We start from the raw sequence: 27,187 nt of genomic DNA, 5'->3' as shown, positions 1-27,187 counted from the left end.
AGGCCAGATCGACCGAAAATACAACATGCACCATGACAGCATCCATCAAAAGTTAATTTCTTGAATATATGCACCTGAGTAGACAAGCTTATGCATGTGGTACGTGTGATCCAATTTGCATCCATGGCATAACAGTAGTTGTTGTCAGCACTTACCACTCTTTAAGTTATGCAGAGGCATTTATTGCGAGAAGTCAACCCTTTAAATGGATCTCAGTTACCTCGAGGGGATTAGTCTTTGCAGTTGCGCGTGGAGGATACCTTTGGTTGATAACTATGGGTTGTTGGACACATGAGTATTTCAGTTATACTTTTATTTTGTCACATTAGTTGGAGGCTTGAGAACAAATCAAAATTTAAAACCACCAGATATAATGAGAACCTAAACAAATCAAAATTTAAAATCAAAGAAAAATTAAAAACTGTCTTTAAATAGGAACCGTATGATCTTGATCGGACAATACTGATTGCAGCCGACTGCATGTAGCAGTGCCCGCACTTAATCCAGATTCATATAATGATAAATAGCCTAAACAAGTAAGAATGAAAATTCAGGTTAGAAAATTGAAGGGTAATTCAAAATTTTATTGTCAATCTGATACAAGATTTCTGGTCTTCAATCAAAGACCACATCCCTTTAATTTCTGCTTAAAAGGTCATATCAGCTGTTATCAGTCACAAGAGTCCATTTCAACTTCATTGTCTTGGTCAGCATGGTTGAGATTTAATGGCTGCATCAATAATTTCACATGTTATTAAGCTTTGTGTGATTTCACATTTTGACATTTGAACTGCAGAAAAGTGCCATATCATAAACAAAATATATTATTGACAGAAATCAGCACGAGTAACATATATTTGAAAACCAGATTGAACAGGCTACTGATTGAACCGGATTGCACCACCGAGCTTGAATCGGTTCAACCGGTTTTCATTTTTTTCATTTATTTATTACTTTAAATACTTTTCACATTTTGTTTATTTATTTGTCATCTCATTGGACCAATTAAATCATAGCCCAAAAGTCTTACTAGTTCGATCTTTGATCCAATTTTTAAAACACTGCATCTAATTAGTTGACGAATAGCATGAAATACAATCATTAATTTCATGCACACTTAACACAGGGATTTAGATTCCTTGCAATCAGGAAAAATGCAATAAAGCAATGCATACTATCCGATAAAGATGGATGAAACACGTTCTGACTTTGTATTCTGAGTTTGATTTACAAAGTCGGAACATGAACCATTTGACCTAAATCAAATGGTCTAGATTGCACAACTTCGGCAAATGCATGATTCTAATTTTAGGGGATCTAGATCCACAAAAATACTTTCATGTTCCTATATAGAAAAATGAGACAGTCTAATTCTTTCTTGCTTTCTAGTTTTATGAAGACATGCCTGCCTTAAATATTTAAACACAAGACTATATTGAAAAATGAAGAATCATACACTTGAGAGAGAGAGAGAGAGAGAGAGAGAGAGAGAACCTGAGAATCCTAGTTTCTTCAAATCGACATCTAAGAAACAACTTGATGTTTGCACTTATTCTCCAGGGCTTTCGATGTCCGATGTCGATAGTATAGAAATTGCATCAAAATCTAAAACTGAAGTTAAGGTAAAAATGTTTTTGCCAGTCCCCCCCTTTCTACTATGACTCAATAAAAATCTCATAATTAATGTGTCTTTTATATTTCCTTTGGGTATGAAATTTCAAATTTTGGACTATAATATAACTTGCATTTTCATTTATTTTTGAAAATTATTGTTTGGCCTAACTTTTTTTAATGAGGAGCGGCGTAAAATATAAGTCAGGCCAAACGGAGCATATTAATCATAAGTTATACTACATAGAATCTGCAACTTTCGACTCAAGCAAGAACAATATTTATCAGTATAACATAAGAAAAGGATACAAAGAAATCAAGAAGGGAACATCCTCCTGATTCAACAAGCCATGGAAGATTTGGACTAATTCTTGACCAATCCAAGCTTCTCACTAGTATGCTACAATAAAGGAACATTAAATTTGGTAATTTCAAATGTAGAAGTCACATATTAGGACATAAAGATTATATAAAGTGGCAACATACCTTGCTACATAAGTTGTATTCCCAACTAAAGCAAACAGAAACATCAGAGGATTCACACCCTACATGTAATTAAATATTTTTAAGAGATTTTTAAATTTTGGCATTTAGATATTAAATTTTAGAGATTTTTAAGAAAATAAAAAGACGCCGGAGTCCCTCACCTCAAAGTTACCCCTTTTGATCTGCAAAATTCATGAAAATTATAGTAAAGTCAATATTTAACTACAAAATCAAGCATATTAGATGATTTAAAATTTTCAACTATGCTATTCATATTGTCAATTTCAAATATATGCATGCAAATGCAAATATATAACTCACATTCAAACAAATTTGAGGAAGTCTTCCACCCATATATATAACTGCCATTGCCCAACCAAAGTAAACACCAATGCTAGTTTGTCCTTCTACTACACCATGATCTTGCAACTCATCGCCACTAACCTGAAATTTAAGAAATAATTATGGCATGATGGTTAAACTTGAAACTTTTGTCTTCTTAAAATAATTTCCTAAGAAAAAGTAAAAACTCAGTAATGTTTTTTGAAATGACAAATGATTGTATTGTTTGTATTAAGCTCAGAGTGGTGATCGAAATCTCGATCTCCATATCTCCACTCCTTAACTCCCTTAAGTCAAAAGTCATAATTAAGTAAATAAAAATAAACATTTGTCGACAACACATTTTGTTTAAAAACCACACAAGATTTCCGAGAGGGAAAAATCGTATTTTTGTCCGGTAATTCACAAAAATACGGGGAAAGTCTAGGGTTATTTCTAGCGGGTTAAGTCGGATTGGACGGTTGAAAATCTCAATCCGTCCCGCTAAAAAAGGGAGGTTAAATGAGTCAACCAGACGGGCCAAACACATTTTTCCATATCAAAGATGGGATGATCTTTCTTCCAAATGTGTAACAAAGTGTTGACTTTGTATTACTTTACCTGCAAAAGCTTTCTGCCAACATAAATCACAAATTCCTTTCTTGGATTTGAGACCGCCGATTGAATTCTTGTATCTTGTAATTGAAGCAGATTGAAGGCACCAATAAAAGTTAATGCTGAAACCTGAAAACATGATAGAAATGATTAGATTTCAGTGGTAGCCTAGCATTGTCATAGTTAAATAAGATTAGTAGCAATAGAAAAGTTTTACCAAACATAGTGTGTTCTTGATCTTTAAAGATGGTGCTGATTGTGTCAAGACAGATGAAACAAGCAAGGGCTCTTCCATAGGGTTCAAAATATGACAAGAAGATGTCATGCTTTGGGATGTGAATTCTGATCTTGGAGTATAACTCTTTGATAGATATCTTGCTGACCTAATGAATTCAAAAGAAAAGAATTGTAAGAACTTTTCAATGCTCTGAGAAATAGAGCATTTAATCTGTATACACCGATTGAGAATAGTTATGTCAAGAGAAATATTAGTTTTTGAATCTATTCACTTGATCATGGTATGGAATCAGATTTCACAATACAATTTATCTTTCAAGTGTTGTTACTTTTTCACAAATATGCTTTTACCTTATTCCTCACTATCACAAGTTTCTGCAATTTAAAAGTGTTGCATAGGTTTCAATAGTAGCTAGAGTTGTCAATCGCGGATTGAGGAAAGTAGTGGTTTGTTCAAGTTCCGCTAAAGTGCCAAACTATGGTGCTATAGCAACTATTTGCGACACCTAGTAGCAACACTTAGTGTTTGACAACACTTAGTAGTTAGTGCTATAGCAATACTTAGTAGTTAGCAACTATTCTGCTACACTATAGCACTGTCACACCGCTATAGCCGCTATTTAACGTCAACAATAGCCTTTTTTCTTTAAATAAATCAGGACACAAAGAACTAGTTTACAGTACTTTATGGCAGTAGCATTGCTCTTTGATGGCCAGATCCTAAACTTGAGTAAACTAATCAACTGAATAAAATAGGGCTATAAGTCATTGTCGTCATCATCGATGTTATAATAACCAGAACAAACCGGGAACCTCACAGTTCTCCAAATGGTTTGATCTGGGTTGCACTGCACTCTAATTGAACCGAATTGTAACTGGTTTTAAAAATAAACCAATTTTTAAGAAAAGTGGTTTCAGTTAATTTATATGGTTCAGTTCAGTGCAGTTCATGAACCATGAATACCCCTAAACTGGAGTCGAACCACTGGTTCTTATTTTTTATTTTTTTAATATTTGCTTTTTGAACAAATTTTTATTTATTTACCTATATAAGGAATCAGAAGTATTTTTAACACACCAAGATATTGAGGATAATAGAAAAGGTAGAAGTAGAACATTATAGCATAAATTTCAATTCAAAATATTAATTACTGGTAATATGATTGTCTTCTAACATCTATTGGTGAACTCAAACCAATGACTATTCTCTGATCAGCATCATTTCCATTTTCAACTCCATTATTGCTTTCTGCATCATCTATCGATGTCTCAATCTGATCAGAAATAGAAAAGTTACATTTAATGTTTATTCCTTAGATTAATCGCAAATATCCTAATAATAGAAAAGGAGAAAAGTACATATTTGTTTCATTAACTCAATGTTGTCGATCGCTGATCATGGAAAATAGCAGTTTGATCAAATTCCACTGTGCAGCATTTTGTACTAAATAGCGTATCTCAGAACAATAACATAACAATTTGTTCAAAGTCTACTATGCTATAGTATCACTATAGCAGATATTTAACAAAACTGTAAATCTATGATGTGTTGAAATTGTAATTGTATATAACAGTATATCAAAAATTTGCATGCAACATGAAGTATCGGAGATTTTTACCTTGAACTGTTTCTTGCACTTAAGTTTAGGATATATGTGTCCATAGTAAATGGCTTGTAAACAAAGTGTAAGTGTTACGAACGTATACAACTGCATAATAACACAGAAGGGAAAACGTAAAAAGTTAGACGAAATTATTTACTATGTCTCAGAAAACCTCGATCTTCGGCTAAATCTTACCGCCGCAGTATATAGTTGAGTTGGTAGCTGCATAAACAAGAAATTAAGATATCCAACTTAGTGACTAATATTATGAAGTAATGTGAATTTTATAGATTAGTCTTAGAAACACTCACAGTTGCAGGTTCAAGTAAGCATCCAAAGAGGTTGAACAGATCTCTGCAGAATAAAATAAATTGAATTAAATGTTTGAACTTTGTGCATATATAACATATTTAGAAAAATAAAGAGGCTACGACGGAGTACTGGCACGTATGAATAACTGTTTAAAAATAAAGAGGCTACGACGGAGTACTGGCACTTCAAATCGAAAACATGTCAGGTATCCTGTGACAGGAATTAAGTATCAATTAATAGTTTATTTTAAATAATAGTTTAATTCATGTCACATATCCAAGACCAGAGATATGTGATTATATTCAATTATTTTCAAATTATTGATGGTGTTGACGTGTCAGTGTTAGTGTCGTGTCTAGTGTCTGTGTTTGCACCAGTGCTTCATAGTAAAGAATAACTTTTTATCCATATCTTTCCAAAACAAAATGCCAGTGCACGATTAGTTTGATGAAACCACAGTGGCACAATGATTTCGTCGAAAATCCAAAGGGTAGCTTTTGCCAAAATCGCGGTGGCAAATCGTGATTCTACGCACCAAACTCACCACAAATGCAAACATGCACTTAGTCAATTTACGATGTTGTCAAATAGCAGACATAGTAGCGCTATAGCAGAATTTGAACAAATTACTATAGTTCTGTGAGACACTATTTAGTACAAAAGTTTATCAAACGGAAACTTTCCGTTATCTGTGATTGACAATTATGACAATTTAGGAATAAAATTGAATTACACTACAAAAAAGAACTTAATTTACCCGATTATCCACGTCAGCATGAAAGCAACAGAGAGACCACGAGCAGATTTTTCTCTGTAGTTTGTGATTAATTGAGGAATTTCAGCAATCATCCAAACAATGACACTAATTACACCTAATGTGACAGAAACTGTCATTGCCTCACTTCTCGTAAGCATTTGAACTAGCAATGTTGTGGAGCTACCAATGGCTCCCATTGTGTCACAGAATTGGTATCTACAAAGTTATCAAGAGAATCAAAAGGTGAATTAAGTTAAAAAATGAGTTGCAGAATCACTTATGAAAAGGACATATAGAAGTAGAACCATAATACCAAATGATGTGTGATTCTTTAAACATGGCATAAGAAGACAAAGGTATCAAAAGTATCAAAAAAAGTAGTATATCCTTTTTTCAATAATGTTCAAAAGTAACATTAGAATAATGAAGGCATATTGAGTTTACCAACATGTCTCTTATAAAGTTTATATATAAAAATAACTTATGCTTATCTAAATTCCTTCTGGCATCATTCCGTTTTAGGTAGTTGAACCAAAATTAACTTTTTGAAAAGTTGAAGACTTGTGACTTGTCATTGATCCAATATTGAGGAAAAGAAGAAAGTTCTTTGTAGTTTTCTTCGGCCAGATCTCAATCATGTCTGACATTTAGCCGACGAAAATTGCAGGGATATAGAAGATTCTTAGAGGGAGGGGATTCATTTCAATTCTGTTTTAAACTAACCTGAACATTAAACATCGTTTAATGAAACCATATATACCTTTGTAGCACTAACACTTCTGATCGAAGGCGTGTCTGATGTTTGACACATGTCTATGTCTAACACCGATAGGACCAAATACATGTTTGTGTGTCCGACATCAGCACTTGTTTGTGCCCATATCCGACACCAGCACGTGTAATTACTTTCAATTATGTAATTTTTTTAAAATTATTACCGATGTCAACGTGTCAGCGTGCTTCATAGTGCCATACTATCTCTTTCAAATTTTCAATCAATATTCTTAAATCCCTAATTCTTCTAAAGTGAAACTTATTAAGAGAAAAAATTGTAAATTAAACTACAAAGAATGAATGTAGGTAAGATTATCAGGTAATATACACGTACACAAAATCAAACAATGAAATTGTTGATCTCATAATAATACAACACAGGTGATTATTGATATATACTTTTTTCTCTTTTCTATTGGAATTTTCAACCAAAAGGGTGAATGAAAAACTAAAACTTTTTGCATGACATAAACCAGGTATTTGTGGCGCGACTGCTAAGATTAATCCCTCAAGCTTTGCCAACCCAAATGAGCGGCAAACTCGCCATGTGAGTTTTAATGGATTTTCAAGTCAAAGATCAAACCTAAGACTTTAGTTAAACTAAGAGAGACCTGTGTTACCTCATCTAAGCATTCTTCGGTTGAAAAATTAAACTTTGATTATAATAATGCAATACATAGGGACTAAAACAAAAATCAATGCAGATAAAGAACATTACTATTTAAAAAAGAAAAAGTTATAATAGTGATTAGTGAAATGCATGAAGAGGAGGAAAAAAAATTAACACAGAAAGAAAATGAGTAAACTTTGAAACGAAAAGAGAGATACTCACACTGCCACACTGGAACGGTTTGACTGCGTCTCTTAGCATGAAAATGAATGAGTGTTAATTATATACCGTATTAGTTTATGCAGGAAACCTAATTTCCCAACAAAAAAAAATGTAAAGTTGCGTCAAAAAAAAATGTAAAGTTCTAAAATTAATTCCAAAAATATGTAAGTAATTTATAAATTCGATAGTAATTAACTTTATTATATTTTTTTATAATAACTTTATTATTATATTGCTAAAAAAATCTCATATTTTTTTATAATAAATTTATTATATTATTTTTAAAAATTAGTAGTAAATATGGTGGTAATATTGTGTATTTTTTTATGAGAAACTAGTGGGTCAAGCAGACGCGTTTCATCTAACTTATGTTAAAAAAAAAAAAATGTCTTATGTTATGGTCAGTTTGTTAATAAAATATTTTTGCAGTTAAAAAAAAAGTCTTATATTACGGTGAGTTTGTTAATAAATTTTTTTTGTTGCTACTAAAAACAATAAGGGTATTGTTGGTATTATGAAAAGTCCACACTAGAACTTATGTATCATCTTTATATATAGTATACTTTATATATAGTATAGATATAGATATAGATATTGTTTACGTTTCTTTCTTCTTTTTTTTTAAAAAAAATTTTATGTTTCTATTTTTATATTCCTATTTTTATGAATATTCATCTTATTTTTTTGTAGTTTTTTTATTCCTTTTTTTAAGCATAAATATATTGTCCTATTTTATTCCTATTTTAAAGCACTTTTTATTGTATTTATCTTATATTATTTCTATATTTTTGTTTTGTTTGTATTTATCTTATATTATACTAATATATTAAAATCGATTACCAGTAAAGTTACTGATTTATCGTTATTACTTTTAACCACCTTGCAAGTTTTATATCATTTATTGTAATTTCATTAAAAAAAATATAAAAAAATATAGAAAGGTGATATGCTTAAAAATAAGAACAAAATGTATTATGTATATGAACATAACAGAACAATTTATACATAAAAATAGGAAGAAAAAAAGCAATAAAAAAATTATAGAAAGTTTAATCAATATAAAAATATAGAAAAAATATAAAAAAAATATAAAAAACCCATAAAAATAGGAATATATAAAAAAAATATAAACAATATGTTTCATCAAAAGAAAAATTACATTTTTAGAAAGAAAAAATACTATAAGGAAAATTACATTTTTAGAAAGAAAAAATTCGGAGCATCATTTAACGAAGAATGATATTTTTAAAAAATTATTCTATACATCTTCCCATTCAAGAGTTTGGAACAATTTGATTTATTTTTTTTTTACGAAAGGAACAATTTGATTTTAATTAGAACCTGTTGTATCGGAATACACAGTAGTATAAAATTAAGGTGAATTTTTTGATACACATATTATATGGATATGTATCTATACATTTAGATGGATGATTGATATCGATACATATTCATATATTATTTTTATTTTTTGACAAAACATATCCATATATATATTATATGTAGCGAAGTGTTCACGTAAGATTAATCCATCCTATTTTTAGTTTTTTTTACAATAAGATTAATCCATCCTATTTAAATACTTTGGTGCAACAATAGAAATAGATACATTTAACCTAGCGCGATATTCACTGTTCGCTTCATACTTTTTTTTTACGCTGAACTCCTCTCTTCTCCTACCTCTCGCCGCTCCATATTCTCTTCTTCTCAGGTAAACTCATCAAATTAATTCATTTTCTTGCAAAACTTTCGTCCCTTACTACTTGATTTACATCATTGGTTTCTCTGTTAACATTTTTTTTATTGCTATCAATTGCTTCTTATTCATCATGGAGATAAAAAAAGAAACAAATAAAAAAGTTAATGATGAGAGAGAATATTTTTTTAGATCATTAAAACATTGAATGTATAATTTACGAGATAAAATTTTCTTATTTATACTCTTAATCAGTGCCCCGGAGCACTGTTTAGCATTTTCCTTATTATTTTGATTCTTCATCGTCACCTATTATTGTTACTTTCTTAATTGCTATGTCAACAAGTCTGTGATTTTAGAAAACAACAGTGTTCTAGGAAAAAATACATGGTGTTGGGTGTTTCTGTGTTTCGTTTTGTTCTGTTCTTTGTTGTAAGGCGGTTGCTGTGTATGTTTTTTTTTGGTGGGTTGTTTTTGTGTTATTGGTGTGGTGTTAGCTATGAAGCACGGACACAACACCGATAATCTACAATATATAAAAAGAAGATACATATGAAATTACTAATTTGCCCCTATTTCATTTTTTGACACATAATCATTTTCAAGGGTATTTTGTGTCTTTATTAAAAAAATTAGTAGAAAAATGTTAAAACATTTCTAAGCAGGATTCGAGCACTTAACCTTTTAGTTACATGTTTTATTATATTTACCACTAAGCCATATGAATTAATTTGTTATATTTTTGGAACCAATATGAGTTAAATGCCCAATTGTAACCACAAAACTTCACTTTATTTGTTACTTCTCCCACGATTTTTTTCTTTTTATCTAAAAATCCAATTTTTTGTATGTAACCCAAATTCAAATTAAATTACCTCACTTTATATCTACAATATATGAAAAGAAGATGCATATGAAATCACCAATTTGCCCATTTTTCATTTTTTGAGACATAATCATTTTCAAGGGTGATTTCATATGTATTTTCTTTTCATATATTGTAAATTTTTGGAACCAATATGAGTTAAATGTCCAATTGTAACCACAAAACACCACTTTATTTGTTACTTCTCCCACAATTTTTTTCTTTTTATCTAAAACTCCAGTTTTTTGTATGTAACCCAAATTCAAATTACCTCACTTTATATAAATTCAATTTTTTTATTAAACAAAAATCAATTAGTTGGGCATCGATATATCCTATACAATCTACTATATAGGCGGTATTAATTTTGTTTTAATTACTCAATTTAAAACGTTTCTTTACCTTACAAAAAAATAAAATAAATAACATATAGAAATCCACATAAAATTAATAATTATGACCGATGAATGAATATAATGACACATCTATAATATATGAAAAGAAGATACTTTTTTTTTAAGGAAAAAAGAAGATACATATGAAATCACCAATTTTCCTCTTTTTTCATTTTTTGACACATAATTATTTTCAAGGATATTTTGTGTCATATTTGAAAGTTAATAACTAATTTCAATATTTTAATTTTCTTGATGTGGTTACTTCCATTTTAATATTTTAATATTTTGTGTCATCAATACATTGGTTAGATATTTTAATAACTAAATTTCAATATTTTAATATTTTCTTGAGGTGGTTTCCTGATTTTTAATAATTTATGTTGGACCTAAATTTATACTCAGAGATTAATGGGAGAATCTATTGTTTTTCTGATTTCTACGAGATTTATAATTTTAATCATATATTAAAATAATTTTTTTTGTTTACAGCAGATAATTGAATTCACGACCTCATGCATACTGCCCAAACCTCATTTCTCATGCTCTCTCCGTCCCATATTATAAGGAAAAAAAAGTTTTCACACTTAGGTTCTCTTTTAATCATATATTAATAAAGTTGTTCATTCTTCATAATTTCTACATAACATATATTTATACTCATATATTAATACAAGGATTTAATTTTTTGTGGGATTTATGCGAGACCTATGTTTTTACTCTTATTAATGAAGTTGTCAGTTTTTTACTATTTTTTGTGAGACCTATATTTATACTCATATATTAATACGAAAATCTACTATTTTTTGTGATTCTCAAAGAACTTGTGTTTTTACTAATATATTATGTTGTCTATTTTTTTTAATAATTTTACGGGCTATATTCATATTAATACGGGAACCTATTTTTTTTGTTATATCTACGGGCCTTATATTTTTGCTCCTATATTAATAAAGTTGTTTTTTGTTTTTTTTATAATTATACGAGTTATACTCATATATTTATACGGAGACATAATCTTTTGTGTGAATTGTGAGTGACCTATATTTATCCTCTTATTAATAAGGTTTCCTGATCTTTAATAATTTATGTAGAACCTAACTTTATACTTATATTTAATACGGTGACCTAATTATTTTGATGATTGTTGTGAGACATATATTTTCATTAACATATTAATAAGATCGCCTATTTTTTAATAATTTTTACGGGACTATATTCATACTCATATATATATATATATATATATATATATATATATATATATATATATATATATATATATATATATATATATATATATATATGGGGGCTGCTAACTTAGACCCAGTTGGGTCTAAGTTAGCAAGGTGCACCTTTTGAGTTGGACAAAAATACCCATTTTTTTAATTTTTGAAAGAATAGAGCAACAGGGGCATTTCTGTAATTTTTTGCAATTTTACACGCGCCCCCCACTTCTTTCCCCCCCCCAGGACACGTGTCACGCTGTTATTTGCCAAAACCAAAGCGCGTGCATCACACGCGCCGACAGGCGCGAGTGGGTGAAGTCTGACGCGGAGAGAGAAACCTTTTTAAAAAGGCAAGGCCACGTGTCACGCTATTATTGGCTGCGTTAATTTTTTTCATTTTATACTTTAAACTCGATTATTTCGTCGTAAATTAATTTTTAATTTTTTATTTTTTATACCAAAATTCATAATTTTTTTTTCTCTACAAATAGAGACTTGGTTCGTTTGATTTGGACACCGAAAAAAAAACGCAATTTTTCACTACTTTAAACTCGATTATTTCGTCGTAAATTAATTTTTTATTTTTTATTTTTTATACCAAAATTCATAATTTTTTTTTCTCTACAAATAGAGACTTGGTTCGTTTGATTTGGACACAGAAAAAAAAACCCAATTTTTCACTACCTTACATCAACTCACTGAAACCATTCTACCAGGAAAATGGTTTCAGAGTACAAATCTCTGAAACCATTCTACAAGCTAAATGGTTTCAGAAATAATCAACTTACTGAAACCATTCTACCAGCAAAATGGTTTCAGATTACAACTCTCTGAAACCATTGTACCAGATAAATGGTTTCAGAAGCAAACACAATTAATAAATTACTCACTGAAACCATTCTACCAGTAAAATGGTTTCAGAATACAACTATGTGCAACCATTCTACAAGCTAAATGGTTTCAGAAGCAAATAGCTAATAATCAACTTACTGAAACCATTCTACCAGCAAAATGGTTTCAGATTACAACTCTCTGAAACAATTGTACCAGATAAATGGTTTCAGAATACAACTATGTGCAATCATTCTACAAGCTAAATGGTTTCAGAAGCAAATAACTAATAATCAACTTACTGAAACCATTCTACCAGCAAAATGGTTTCAGATTACAACTCTCTGAAACCATTCTACCAGATAAATGGTTTCAGAAGCAAACACAATTAATAAATTACTCACTGAAACCATTCTACCAGTAAAATGGTTTCAGAATACAACTATGTGCAACCATTCTACAAGCTAAATGGTTTCAGAAGCAAATAACTAATAATCAACTTACTGAAACCATTCTACCAGCAAAATGGTTTCAGATTACAACTCTCTGAAACCATTCTACCATATAAATGGTTTCAGAAGGATTTCGGTGTCCAAATCAAACGAACCAAGTCTCTATTTGTAGGAAAAAAAAAATTATGAATTTTGGTATAAAAAATAAAAAATAAAAAATTAATTTACGACGAAATAATCGAGTTTAAAGTAGTGAAAAATTGCGTTTTTTTTTCGGTGTCCAAATCAAACGAACCAAGTCTCTATTTGTAGAGAAAAAAAAATTATGAATTTTGGTATAAAAAATAAAAAATAAAAAATTAATTTACGACGAAATAATCGAGTTTAAAGTATAAAATGAAAAAAATCACGCAGACCCATTCATATGCTGACACGTGGCTGCCTTTTTCAAAAGCAAAATTTTCTCTCTCCAGCTTATAATCTAGTGTGGCGCAGACAGTATGATCTGATAGATCAGGATGATCTGGGCTGTCTGATTGATCAGACAGTCTTAATGAGATCACATCTTGGCTGTCTGATGGAAATCAACGGTCTGTAACCATGGTCCTTCCGTATGCGCGCGACACTGGATCCACGTCTATTAATTGTTTAAGAAGGTGGGGCGCGTGTTGTTATTTTTTTTTTATGTAAAATTACAGAAATGCCCCTGTTGCTCTATTCTTTCAAAAATTAAAAGAATGGGTATTTTGGTCCAATTAAAAAGGTGCACCTTGCTAACTTAGACCTAACTAGGGTCTAAGTTAGAAAACCCCTATATATATATATATATATATATATATATATATATATATATATATATATATATATATATATATTACAAAGGACCTAAGAAAACAAGATACATGTGAAAATCCCCTACTTAATAATTTGACACATCATCACTTTCATGGGTATTTTGTGTCATATTTGAAAGTTAGTAAATAATTTCAATATTTTAAAATTTTTCTTGAGATGGTTAATTCTTTTTTAATATTTTACTCCTTTTGTATTTTTATAAGTGTTTAGTTAGAATGATAACACTAAATTAAGAAAGTGGATTTTTGCATATTATCTTCCTATTATACCCTCATCTTAATTCACCAATAAATACCTATTTTTTGCACTTTTCCAAATAAATTTTAGTTTTCAAATTTTTACTATTTTTTTTAGAGCTATATTTATAATCATATATTAGTACGAGAACCTAATCTTTTGTGTGATTTCTGGGAACCTATGTTTTTTTTTTGGGTACATGGGATTATGGGAACCTATGTGTTTTACTCATATTAATAAGCTTGCCCATCTTTTATAACATTTGCGGGACCTATATTTATTTATTTTTTTTTAAACAAAAACTTTATTATAAAAGAGAAACAAAAACCTCAGTCAGGTCTTATATCGTTTTGGATAAAGAGGGCTATTTGAGGGGGTACATTAGATAAACTTTCATGGGTATTTTGTGTATATATTATAGGGTTATATTTATACTCATATATTAATATGGAAACTTTTTTGTTGGTGTGGTTTCTACGGGACTTATACTTTTAATTATATATTAATTAAGTTGTTTGTAACAAAAATAAAATAAAAATTAAGTTGTCTATTTTTTTTTTTTACAAATTTACAAATTATACTCATATTTAATACGGTGACCTAATTATTTTGATGATTGTTGTGAGACCTATATTTTCACATACGATTGCCTATTTTTTAATAATTTTTACGTGACTATATTTATACTCATATATTAATACATTGACATAAGTTTTTTGGTGATTTTTACAAGACCTATGTTTTTACTAATATATTAATAAGGTAGCCTATTTTTTTTCATAATTTTTACATTATCTATATTTATATTCCGATATTAATATGGAGACCTAAAGTTTTTTGGTGATAATTTTACCATTGTTCTTTTTCTATTTTTTTTACCAAATATTATATCCCTTCTATTTTTCTTTTATATTTTAATCTACTTTCCAATAAATTTCATCTTACCAAATGAGGAGCGGCAACGCCGCGACTCCCGTGCGGACGCACGGGTGTCATGCTAGTAATTTGAGAAATTGAGATAATTAAGTGTAATTATAACTGTCGGTGTCGTGTCGGTCACTACTAATCTGAAGAGTGTCTGTGCTTCATAGGGTGTTAGTGGTCTACTCGAAGAAAAAACTTAGTAACATAATCATGGAATGAATGGCTTGTTAGACACATGAGTTGATTGTTTTATTATTAGTTTATTTATTTACAATATTAACAAGGAATTAGACTACTTTTTATTATGTAATGCCTACTTATTTGAGACTTGGTTATTCCTATTTTTTCTAGCTTGAAATGGTGATTTGTTTTAGTATTGTTTGTTTGGAAATTGAAAATTTTTCTTGTATGATTTGTTCCCATTTTTTAAGGGTGATTTTGAGTTGAAACTAAGTCAACACATATTTTTTTTATTTATTTATAATTTGATTATACAATAGGAATGAAATCTGAGATAAACATGTAACAAAGCAACAAGGCAAAGAGACATCGTAGACCATGGTTTGACTGTGGAGGCTGAAGTCTTTTTGGATATACTCATTGAAGCTATGAACAAAGGTCAAAGATGTGAGAATGGACAATTCAAAGCACACATTTTATCCGGCTACTTAATATATTATTTGTGCTATGTAATATAATCCCCTCACTCAACCAACCGGCTCTTCCTCTTCCTCCCGCCCACGAAAACCCTAATAACTCGTTTTCATTTTAATTTCCCACAAAAACCCATAAATTGATGTGAGGATTTGATTCAAGCTCTCTGCTGGTTTTGATTGAACCCTCTTCTTAACAAAACCTCAGGTTTCACTTATTTTCTTCTTTCTCCTTTTCTTTTAACCCATTTAGTTATGTAGTTTCTGGTGTTATTACTTTGTTTTTTTCTCTCAGAGGATTCTTGAAGCTCTCTTATAGTGATTGAACCCACAAATTGTACAATGATTGAAACCTCTTCTTAACAAAGCTCAGGTTTCTCTTCTTTGTTCTTTCACACGCATCGTATTATGATATGCTTCATTTTTTCTCCTTTTCTTTTTATAGAATTACTTTATTTTTTCTCTATTTTTTTTGTAACTTTTTCTTTATTTTGTAACTTAATCAAGGAACAATAAAAATTAAGTATAAGAAAAGTGAAATTCTGAAGCATCATAGAAGAGTATCTCCTTATTTTCAAAACAAATGTAGTAGGAGCAATTTTCATGATCATGTTGGTACACAATTTTCATATTGGCTCCGAACATTTGAACAAATGGAACATTTGAAGGATTCTTGTAATTCTAGGAAGGTGTCTCCTTATTTTCGAAATGTTGAAGAGTCTAACCTAAAGAAGGTGTCTCCTAATTTTCAAAAGACTTCAAGAGTAAGTTTGATAGCAGAGGATTCTTCTTGTTTATGAGAGATCTCTGAATATGTATGAATATGTATTTAAAGCTAAAGAGATTAAAATTAAGGATAATTCGTTACTTCCAAAAGTTTCTACCGTGGAAGAGTCTTCGGCTGATCACGCCAACTGTGTGAAAAATATTGATGAATTGTTAAGTCAACTGTCGATTTTCGGAAAGTTTGTTGACAAAAATGATTCATCAGAGGGGCCTAAAGTTGAAGAGGATTCTAAATACTCTCAAAAGAGACGACTTATAGTTGAAAAGCCTAAAAGAAAATCCAAAAATGATGGTAAGAAACTAAACCTTTTCCAAAAATGGTGGTATGAATATAATTCTGTTTGCATTTTTCTTAAAAAAAACTAAACCTTTTCCAAAAATGGTGGTATGAATATAATTTTGTTTGCATTTTTTCTATTAACTTGCTTGCTTGTCTCTGTAATGGAGTTACAGCCGTTGGTGGTTTGATGTGGTTTGATGACTCTTGATATTAGCATAGTTTTTTGCTTTTTTATCAATTGCTTGGTTTTTTATGTGTGGATTCTAGGATTTGATTTGTCAAACATAAACATCAATAATTTGTCGAACATAAAAAATCAAATCACTATACTAATATCAAGAGTCAGAATTATATTCATACACCATTTTTGGAAAAGGTTTAATTTTCTAACTACCATTTTTGGATTTTTTTTTTTAGGCTTTTCAACTATAAGTCTTTTTGAGAGTATTTGGAATCCTTTTCAACTTTAGGCCCCTCTTGAGAATCATTCTTGTCAACAATTGATTTAAAAAATCATCAATATTTTTCATATAGTTGGCATGATCAGTGGAAGACTCTTCCACTGTAGAAATCTTTTGAAGTAACAAATTAGCCTTAATTTTAATCTCTTTAGCTTTAGATATATATAAGGAGACACTTTCCTAGAACGATAAGAATCTTCAAATGTTCAATTCGTTCAAATGTTCGGAGCCAACATGATCATGAAAATTGTTCCTACTACATATTTGTTTTGAAAATAAGGAGACACCCTTCTAGGATGCTCCACCGCTTCACTTTTCTTATACTTAATTTCCATTATTCCCTGATTAAGTTACAAAATAAAGAAAAAATTACCCAAAAAGAAATTGAAACATAGATAAAATAAAGTAATTGCAGCAGAAACTATATGATATGTTTATAAAAAGAAAAGGTGAAAAATGAAGCATATCGTAATACAATGTGTGCGAAAGAACAAAGAAGTGAAATCTGAGCTTTGTTAAGAAGAGGTTTTAATCATTGTACAATTTGTGGGTTCAATCACAATATCATTGTACAATTTGTGCGTTCAATCACAATAAGAGAGCTTCAAGAATCTAGAGGTTTTGTTAAGAAGAGGGTTCAATCAAAACCAGCAGAAAGCATGAATCGAATATTCCTCACATCGATTTATCAATTTTGTGGAAAATGAAAATGGGTTTTTAGGGTTTTCGTGGGTGGGAGGAAGAGACAGTTGGTTGAGTTTGGGGATTATATTACACATAGCACAAAAAAACTAAAAGACATTTTGGTAAAAAAAAATCTTGAAAATTTTTAAAAGATTATATTAACTTTCAAGACTTTATTTTTTTAGCATAAATTAGGTATTGTCTGTAGAGACTTTTAACACTGCTGTCGAACCCAGAACCTTGGTTAAATTAGAAGATTCGCTACTATCTCATCTTAATGCTCTTGGGTGTAAAACGTTTTACGATTAGGATTTTTCAATTTGAATTATGTTGGATTTATAACAAAGATTTTTTGGATTTACCGACTTGATGGATTGATAACAAAGATTTAAAGGGATTTTAAATTTCGGTAAAAATAAATGTGAAAAATATGAACTTTATTGTTAACTTCTTTTGAAACCCATCATCCCAAACCCAAAATATCTCTCTAATCCGTTTTCCCAAATTTTAATCTCAGATCTTCTTTGGTATTTTCGTTTTTTAGCATCGTAAACCCATAACTCACTTTCGTGTTCTTTGTCTTGATATGAAAAAACACATATCTTGAGTTCAAGAAGAAAAAATGCAAATTGGGGTTTAAGAATTTTTTAATTATTTTCTAAATAGTCTAGTGGCTAAAAATTATATTTTAAGGTGAATAAAATGAGTGTAACTTCGGTCCTACATATATAATTCGATGTCCCTTATCATTATCAAAGAAAATTGTAAAATATGTTAATAAATTATACAAGAACAATTGCTGGGAAAAAGAAGAACTATTATGGTTAAAAATGGCGTTCAGGTTAAAATTCACTGGTTACAAAGAATAATTGTTGGGTAAGAAAACGAAGAGAATGGACCAAATATGAACAAGAGGTTGACAGCAGGAAAAGTATATAGAGAGAATGAAAATGTCTCGAGGGTTTCGAGAAAGTCTCGAGGTTCCTGAGATTGTTAAAAGAGAATATTTATATTTTTAACTAAAATGTCACTCTTTAAAATAATATGTCACTGTCGTGTAAAGTTATTTTGCACATGCGTTCAATAATATATCGAGACATCATTTATTGTAATTAAAAACATATGATGTGTCACATTCATTAAATGATGTGGCAATACATCATTGGATATATGTGTAAAAAAAATTTACACCGACGGTACACAACAATTAAACTCTTTTTGAATACCACGGATATTTTATACGTCCAATCAAATTTTAGTTGAATACCATCGGATTTCATTGTTTTGAAAAAGAAAGAAAAAAAATTTGATTGTCCTAATTAAATACCACAAGATTGGTTGATTTATATTTTTTTAGGTTGATTTATAGTTTTCAAAAGTATCGATTGAATACCACAATATTTTTTTTTTGGTACATATACCACAATATTTTATCATAATAAGAAAATTTGGGTAAAATGTACTTTTTTCTGTGGAGGGTAAAACGTATGTTTGGTCCTTATAATGTTAGTGAATTTGAGTTTTGATCCTTGAAAAAAAAACTTTCCTTTAGCCCTTGTAATTTCAAATGACTTCTATTTTAGTTCTTAATGTGGCTATGTCATACAAAAAACCTGACATGACCAGAGACTACTGACTAGACCACTACCATGTGTTCAGAGGACACTAATTTGGCAAATTACACCTACGAAAACCAAAACTCGCACAAATTACAGAGACCAAATTTAAAATTCAGAAATGTGAAAACTCATTCTTCAAATCTTCATCTTCTACCTTGCCATCACCACCATTAGAGAATTCTTCTCACCTTCTTAAAACTACAAACCTCATAAATTCTATGGGAAAAATTGAGTTGACAAAATGACAATTTTTAAGTTTGTAACAGACTTATGCACCGATGCATGCAAAATTTATGCACGGGTTCATACAAAAACTATTGTAAAACAAAATGAAACAAAAAAACTTAAGGATCAAGGTGTAAAATAAAATTAATTTAAAGAACAAATTTTTTTTAGTTTAGGGCAAAACTGAGATTTTTTTTTGTACAAAACTGAGATTTTTTAGTGCAAAACTAATATTTTTGTTTAAAACTGAGATTTTGCCTAGACTTTATAAATTTTCTGGCTCCATCACTGGCTGCACTACATGCTTTTGATAACATCAATGTGGTTCCATGAGACTTAAGAAATAGGTGGTCGAATTGCATGACTTTTGGGCATAATTTGTATTGGTCTCATATTTATAGAGAAGGCAACTCGTGTGCCGACAAGCTTGCACATATTTGGCATGCTTATGAACAAATGGAGTGGTGGGACTCATTTCCTGCCATGTTTCGTGATGTCTTTCATCTTGCAAGATAAGCTTGGAATCTCGTACTATTGCATTATTTGATTTCGTATTTCTTATGTTTTCTTAGGGGTAAGGCTTAGTCTCCGCTTGTAATTATTATTTTTCTCATTGTAATATATAGAAATGGGACGGGAAGGGTAGGGATGTCTATCTTGATTTCTAGAGGCTCTTAATTTATAAAAACCAAATATATTTTAAATAAACCAAATATATTTTAAATAATATGACATACAATTTGATGATATTAAATAATTAAAAATGATGAAATTATAATAAAAATAATTAAAATCTTCGATTTCCAATTTTTTTTTGTTGAACTTCGACTTCCAATTTTAAAAATTATTCATTTTTATAATTTAAATAGTCCACTTATCACTATGTCTTATCATTTCAAATATATTACATCATAATTTTTAAATATAACAATATGATCAAGTGACCAAAACTATATAATTTTAAAATAGGGTGACCGATTTTGTAAATAAATAAATAAAAAAAGAGACAAAAACTGTAGTTTTTTTTTGGACAAAACAAAAACTGTAGTTAAAGATAATATTTTTGTGGAAACTAGAGATGGACCCTTTGTAGTCAATTCAAATAAAGAATGGTAAATTGATTTGCAACAACCAAGCAAAATTTCTATAAAGTAAAAGACAATGAAGTGAATAAAGTAAAGACTTGGTGCTTTTAGGTTTGATTCTCTATTTTGTCAAAAAAATGTTTGGTCAGATTGACATTTGATGATAGCCACACACCACGACAATAATTAGTCCTTATTCCTTAATCGACAATTTTGAGATACACATGATCTTGGATAAAATACAATAAAATGACCATTAAATTGAAGAATCATTAGGTAAAACAATTTTTCTTGTATAATTAGAGGGAAAGAATGTAGACAAAATATTTCTTCAAAGACAAAATCCAGAACACCTATAAAGGAATACTATACATGAGTTGTTTTCACCTAAAAAGGAGCAATATATTACATGAGTTGTCTACCAAAATAAAACATTGCATGTTAGCTACAAGGTTAATGGTGATTCCCCACCATATCATTGCTTCCAAATCAATCCATTTTTGACTTGGTTAACCCTTGAAGACTTTCTTTTTTTGTGAACTAATTCCTCAAGAGTTGAGACATTCCTTCCCTAATTTCAAATGAAATGGAGATTGAACCCATATATATATATATATATATATATAGGAGGGATCAAATTACACCGGTGTAACATTTGAGTAATGTTACACTGCTCAATAACGCTTTAACGAATACAAATTTTACAAAACTCACCGTTGGATTGAAAGTTTATATCGTATAGATCATCTATCTTAAATTTTACAAAAATCTAATATTGGTTGATATGTTTTTTAGACAAATCAACATGAACGGTTTATGCGTTTTTATTGAATACCGTTAATCTTGACCGATCTCAATAACATATCAAACGATTTTAGATTTTAATAAAATTTAACATAAATGATCTATACGATATAAATTTTCAATCAAAGGGTGGATTTTGTAAAACTTGTATTCATTAAAGCGTTATTGAGCGGTGTAACATTACTCAAATGTTACACCGGTGTAATTTGATCTCTCCCCATATATATATATATATATATATATATATATATATATATATATATATATATATATATATATATATATATATATATATATATATATATATATATATATAGATGAGGGATCCGTTGACTCCAAGAGTAAGTCTCCATTGACTTACTCCGCTTAATAACTCGATATCGGCATTATATATTTTCAATCCAACCGTCGAATTCAAAGATCTTATTGAGTAGATCAACTCCACAAATTTTTGTAAAAATTCAAAAAATGTAGTTATGTATTCAGAATATTGAAATTCAACGGTTATTTTAAAAGTTTGCCGTACGTTCAATTGAAGTTATCAGAAAAAGTATCAAACGATTTTGCATTTTTATAAAAATTTGTGGAGTTGATCTACTCAATGAGATCTTTGAATTCAACGGTTGGATTGAAAAAATATAATATCTGAAATCTGGCACGCAGTGAACACAATGCTGCACAAGATGCTATAGCACACGTTGCAGCAAGACAGTCGCAGAACACAGTAAATAAATAAATAAATTGCAGAACAATAAATAACGCAGATAATTGTTAACCCAGTTCAGTGCAACGTCACCTACTCTGGGGGATACCAATCCAGGAATGAATCCACTATAATAGCTCTAGTTCAAAGCCCTCGACCAACACCCGGTACTTGACTTATCACCTAGACACTACCCGTGCAATCCTACCTAAGAACCTCTTAGATAATGAGACCCCGTCCCAAATTCCCTCTAACAACACGTACCATGTTGCTGTCAATAATAATAATCAAGATGGAGACACTCTCCTAGAAACTAGACCACACTCTTGCTTAAAAGCTCTTGAGTGAATCACACACGCTAACTCCGTGCTTCAAAGCTTAGGAGTAGCTTACAATTAACAACCAAAACACAGTCCTAAACTTGCATCAAATTGACACAAGAAAGGCTGACAAAAGACACAAACTCTAAACCCTAAAAACTCACACTTTGTAAAGAACACGGTTTAGAATACATAAGTAGAATAGCTTGAGGTTTCACATATTTATAGTCTTCAATTGTCTTGATGTCCAAGTTAGGTCTTCAGACAAACACAGTTGTAGATTTGCGGCCCAACCCTAAATTAATTTCAAAAATATAATTTGTTTGTTTCATGTTGTACCAAACAAAAAAACGCCAAAAATATAATATAATTATATTTTTGTTTTAAATCACTTTCCTTTGACCGACTTCAATAAAACTTGCTGAGTAAGTCTCGTCTTGCCTAGACGCACGTGCCTGAATATATAATTGAAGCAAATCTTGACTCAGATTTGAAATAAAAATTCTGCACGAAAACAGAGCTTCAGTATGCTGTACTATAATGCTACAGCATCTCAGTTCAGCATCTGGCTGGTTGGCTTTTGCAAAATGTAGCCAATCAAAACACCAACAATCTCCCCCTTTGGCAAATTTTGGCTAAAACAACCTTAGGCCAGTGCATAGAGAGATACAGTCTAAACTTTCCTTCGAGTCAACATAAGCACACAACTAGGAAAGAAAGTAGAACGATGCTAAGCTATTTAAACTTTCCTTCGAGTCAACATACGCACACAACTAGGAAAGAAAGTAAAGGAATTCATCAGATGAAAAGATAGCTAGCACGTAAGCATCAGAGGCATGCAACAGCGGAACATAACACATCTTAGCCTCAAAGTACAGATAGAGAGAAATAAACTCTCACATAGTGGATTCAAGATCGGAGAAATAAACTCCTTAAAACTTAAGCAACGCCACAGAGAATAGGAAAAATAAATTCCTATATAAGCATGCATATTAAAAGTAGTAGAAAAATAAATTCTACCTACTCCCCCTCAATATATGCATAAACTTCACTCCCCCTCAAAACATGCATATCACATAAAACCAACAACATGCTATACTAGATGCTATAGCATTTTTCATCACATCATGCACACAGATATTACTCCCCCTTTTTAGCCATAAATTCTGACAACTAAAGTCATTACCATAGAATAGGAGCAAAGTACAGACTTCCACAGAGTTATCAGAGCATAGAGAAACATAGAGTGCAGAGAGTATCAGAGCATAAGAGATCATAAAGTGCATATTACAGACCATCATGGCAAAGAGAACCTGGAGTGTCGGAGCCAAAAGACATGGATTGTGCATGTTACAATCCAGAGAGCATCAGGGCGTAGCCCACAAAATTAAAATCCAAAAGGACATGCAAATAAAGCATAAGTAAGTCATATAGAAGGACTAGCATCAGTGTCCTCCTCCTCTACCTTAGTATCACCACCTGTATTATCATCGAGAACACCAGGATTGACATTGGAAAACACCTTGAGGTCAACAATCATTTGCTTTATAGGCAAAACATCAGTTGACTGATTGACAGATGATGCAGCACAGTCTGCAGCATGTGTTACTCAAACAGTCTAAAATCAAAAGACAAATCACAACCTCTCTTATCATCCTCAGTACAGATGCCAGGATGTTGTGCCAGAACAATATCACCCATCAGTGTAGGGAAGGCTATAGGCATCTTCACAGCACATGACTTAATATCTAGAACAGTTTCATCAAGAATATAAGAACCAAAGTCAAAAGGTGATCTGATCCCTACAACATATATAAACCGAGCCAAACTTAAATTCCTTTCCACAGCAAGCTCCTCAAAAGCTTCTTCTTTGGCTCAGAGGGCCTAGTAATCTTACTCCACTGTCTTTTAAGACCATAGATTTTCTTTTCCTTGGCGGTCTTGACAGGAACATTAGAAACAACTACACCTTTACCAGCATTGCTCCTTAACTTCCTAGTACTAGAAGCAGGAGTCCTCTCAGTAAGGATGAGATTGTCCACATAAATAACATTTGAATCTTTCTCAGCAGATTCAACAACATTCAAAGGAACAAACATAGTTTTACCACTATCATCAACATAAGGGATCACATAGATATCATGAACAAAAACATTATCAGTAGTAGTTGCTTCAGAACCCTTTTCTTTGTCAGGAACAATAACATCGTCTGGAGACTCGGGTATCACGATGTTATCCAAATTTTCCCGTGCTGCAGATGTTGTAGCATCATGTGCAGCATCTTTCTCAGGAACACTCTTCTTGACATGTTCCAACACAAAGTCATCTTTGACCTCAGTTGGAGCGCTAATATCATTACCAACAAATGTTAAACACAGCAGGGGGGAACACCACATAACTTTCTCTGACACATACTTTCTCACCACAAGAAACATCCTTATCATCAACAAACACACAATTCTTACCAAATCTTCAGATGTTTCAACATTACCCATAACAGCGTGCATTACTAAATAAGTTGAAGAGAAAACTGCACGCCACACTTGCAATAATTGCTATAACTCTTCAGATAGGCAAATCCCAAGTTTGCCTCGCAATTTTTCAAATTGGACCGCATCTAGAGCCTTAGTAAAAATATCAGCCAGTTGTTCTTCAGTGGCAATATACTCAAGAGTTATAATACCTTCTTCAACAAGATCTCTGATGAAATGGTGCCTAATATCAATATGCTTCGTCCTGCTATGTTGGATAGGATTCTTTGAAATATTGATGGCACTAAGATTGTCACAGTACAATGCCATAGCATCTTGTACCACATTGTACTCCAGCAACATTTGTTTCATCCATAATAGTTGGGAGCAGCTACTACCAGCAGCTATGTACTCAGCTTCAGCTGTAGATAAAGACACACAGTTCTGTTTCTTGCTGAACCAAGATATTAGATTGTTGCCTAAAAAGAAACAAGCTCCTGAGGTGCCTTTTCTATCATCTGCACAACCTGCCCAATCAGCATCACAATACCCCTCTAGCATAGACTTGTTCTTGTAGACCCACTTGGTACCAATCACATTATAGTAGTTTCTGGTCTAGGAACTAAGTCCCAAACTTCATTCTTCTTGAACTGATTTAGCTCTTCTTGCATAGCATTTATCCAAAACTCATCAGTGAGGGCTTCCATCACATTTTTGGGTTCAAACTTAGAAACAAAACAAGCATTAGGAACTAAGTCAAGTGTCCTTCTAGTAGTAATTCCATGATTAGGATTACCAATAATCAGATCTGTAGGATGATTCTTTTGAGTACGAATGGATGACCCTTTCTTTGAAGTAGCAAAGATTGGTTCAGGTGTAGTAATCTCTGTATCATTCTTGAATTCCTCAATAGTTTCAGAATCTATACTACCTGGGATAGATGATGTAGCATCTTCTGTATCATCTTTCACAACTTCACTTGAAATATCATCTATTACTACATTTATAGATTCCATCATGGTTTTGGTTCTGTAGTTATATACTCTGTAGGCTCTGCTATTTGTTGAGTATCCCAAGAATATGTCTTCATCACTTTTAGGATCCATTTTAGTTCTTGGTTCTCTATCAGACAAGATATAACATTTACTTCCAAACACATGAAAGTACTTAACAGTAGGTTTTCTACCTTTCCACAATTCATACAGAGTAGATGTAGTTCCAGATCTCAAGGTGGCACGATTATGAATATGACAAGCAGTGTTCATAGCTTCTGCCCAAAAACCATGAGAGAGTTTCTTTGCATGTAACATTACTCTTGCAGACTCTTGTATAATTCTATTCTTTCTTTCTACTACACCATTTTGTTGTGGTGTAATGAGAGATGAAAATTCATGGATGATGCCTTCAGAGGCATAAAAGTCAGAGAATCTAGAGTTTTCAAACTCCTTTCCATGATCACTTCTGATCCTTAACACAACATTGTTTTTCTCTCTTTGAAGTAGAATACATAGATCTTTGAATACGTCAAAGGTCTCTGATTTCTTTCCAATAAAATTTATCCAGGTATATCTAGAGAAATCATTTACAACAACATAGGCATACCTTTTTCCTCCTAAGCTTTCAGTTTGCATAGGTTCCATCAAATCCATGTGTAGAAGCTCAAGAACTCTGGTAGTGGTAAGATGCTGCAGCTTTGGATGTGGCTTCTTGGTTTGTTTTCCAATTTGACATTCACCACAAATGCTTCCTTCTTCGATCTTGAGATTTGGCAAGCCCTTGATGGCTTCTTCAGGTATAGCTTTCTTCATGCTTCTTAGGTTTAGATGACAAAGTTTTTGGTGCCACAATTTTATTTCATCTTCTTTCGTGATTAAGCATGTCGACACATTTGCCTCTTCTTGTGGAACCCATAAGTAGCAGTTGTCTTTTGATCTGACGCCCCTCATCAAAATTTCACCCTCATCATTTGTAACCAAACATTCAGACTTGGTGAAGTTTACCTTCATCCCTTGGTCGCATAATTGACTGATGCTTATTAAATTTGCAGTCAATCCTTTTACTAA

The 27,187-nt window shown here is 31.2% G+C and overlaps 1 protein-coding gene and 1 long non-coding RNA gene across 4 annotated transcripts; one reads left to right on the top strand and one right to left on the bottom strand.

The window, feature by feature from the left end:
• Window positions 1-410: 410 nt before the first annotated feature.
• On the bottom strand, window positions 411-7,608 carry LOC123882866. Of its 3 annotated transcripts, none has more exons than XM_045931510.1 (14): window positions 7,550-7,608; window positions 5,944-6,159; window positions 5,186-5,228; window positions 5,070-5,096; window positions 4,890-4,979; window positions 4,423-4,544; window positions 3,251-3,416; window positions 3,040-3,162; window positions 2,419-2,541; window positions 2,259-2,279; window positions 2,098-2,156; window positions 1,921-2,011; window positions 1,495-1,605; window positions 421-730 (listed from the first exon to the last, which is right to left on the bottom strand). In XM_045931510.1, exons 2-13 carry the CDS (start codon window positions 6,138-6,140, stop codon window positions 1,525-1,527), a joined length of 1,143 nt encoding a protein of 380 aa, XP_045787466.1. In that variant the 5' UTR covers window positions 6,141-6,159; window positions 7,550-7,608; the 3' UTR covers window positions 421-730; window positions 1,495-1,524. The 3 variants fall into 3 exon arrangements, with proteins under 3 accessions (XP_045787464.1, XP_045787466.1, XP_045787465.1); XM_045931509.1 differs by lacking the exon at window positions 7,550-7,608 and adding an exon at window positions 6,257-6,402; XM_045931508.1 differs by lacking the exon at window positions 7,550-7,608 and having other exon boundaries at window positions 411-730; window positions 5,944-6,226.
• A 1,573-nt stretch (window positions 7,609-9,181) lies between these two features.
• Window positions 9,182-16,108, top strand: LOC123882867. Its single transcript, XR_006800013.1, has 3 exons — window positions 9,182-9,260; window positions 14,443-14,446; window positions 15,534-16,108. It is a non-coding gene; the product is annotated as an uncharacterized LOC123882867 (long non-coding RNA).
• Window positions 16,109-27,187: the final 11,079 nt, after the last annotated feature.

This window comes from Trifolium pratense, linkage group LG5 (genome assembly GCF_020283565.1).
Source record: "Trifolium pratense cultivar HEN17-A07 linkage group LG5, ARS_RC_1.1, whole genome shotgun sequence".
Taxonomy (NCBI): Eukaryota; Viridiplantae; Streptophyta; class Magnoliopsida; order Fabales; family Fabaceae; genus Trifolium; species Trifolium pratense.
Note: the sequence above shows the minus strand (reverse complement) of the source record. Positions and strands in the feature narration are given on the sequence as shown.

Bases quoted from the DNA above. Each gene is read 5' to 3' on its own strand.
- LOC123882866 (XM_045931510.1), bottom strand. From the start codon at position 6,140: ATGGGAGCCATTGGTAGCTCCACAACATTGCTAGTTCAAATGCTTACG. The intron at 4,545-4,889 runs GTAAAAATCTCC...ATTTCTGATCAG, and splicing joins AGTGCAAGAAACAGTTCAAG to ATTGAGACATCGATAGATGA. The intron at 2,542-3,039 runs GTAAAGTAATAC...CTTAAATTTCAG, and splicing joins TTGGCAGAAAGCTTTTGCAG to GTTAGTGGCGATGAGTTGCA.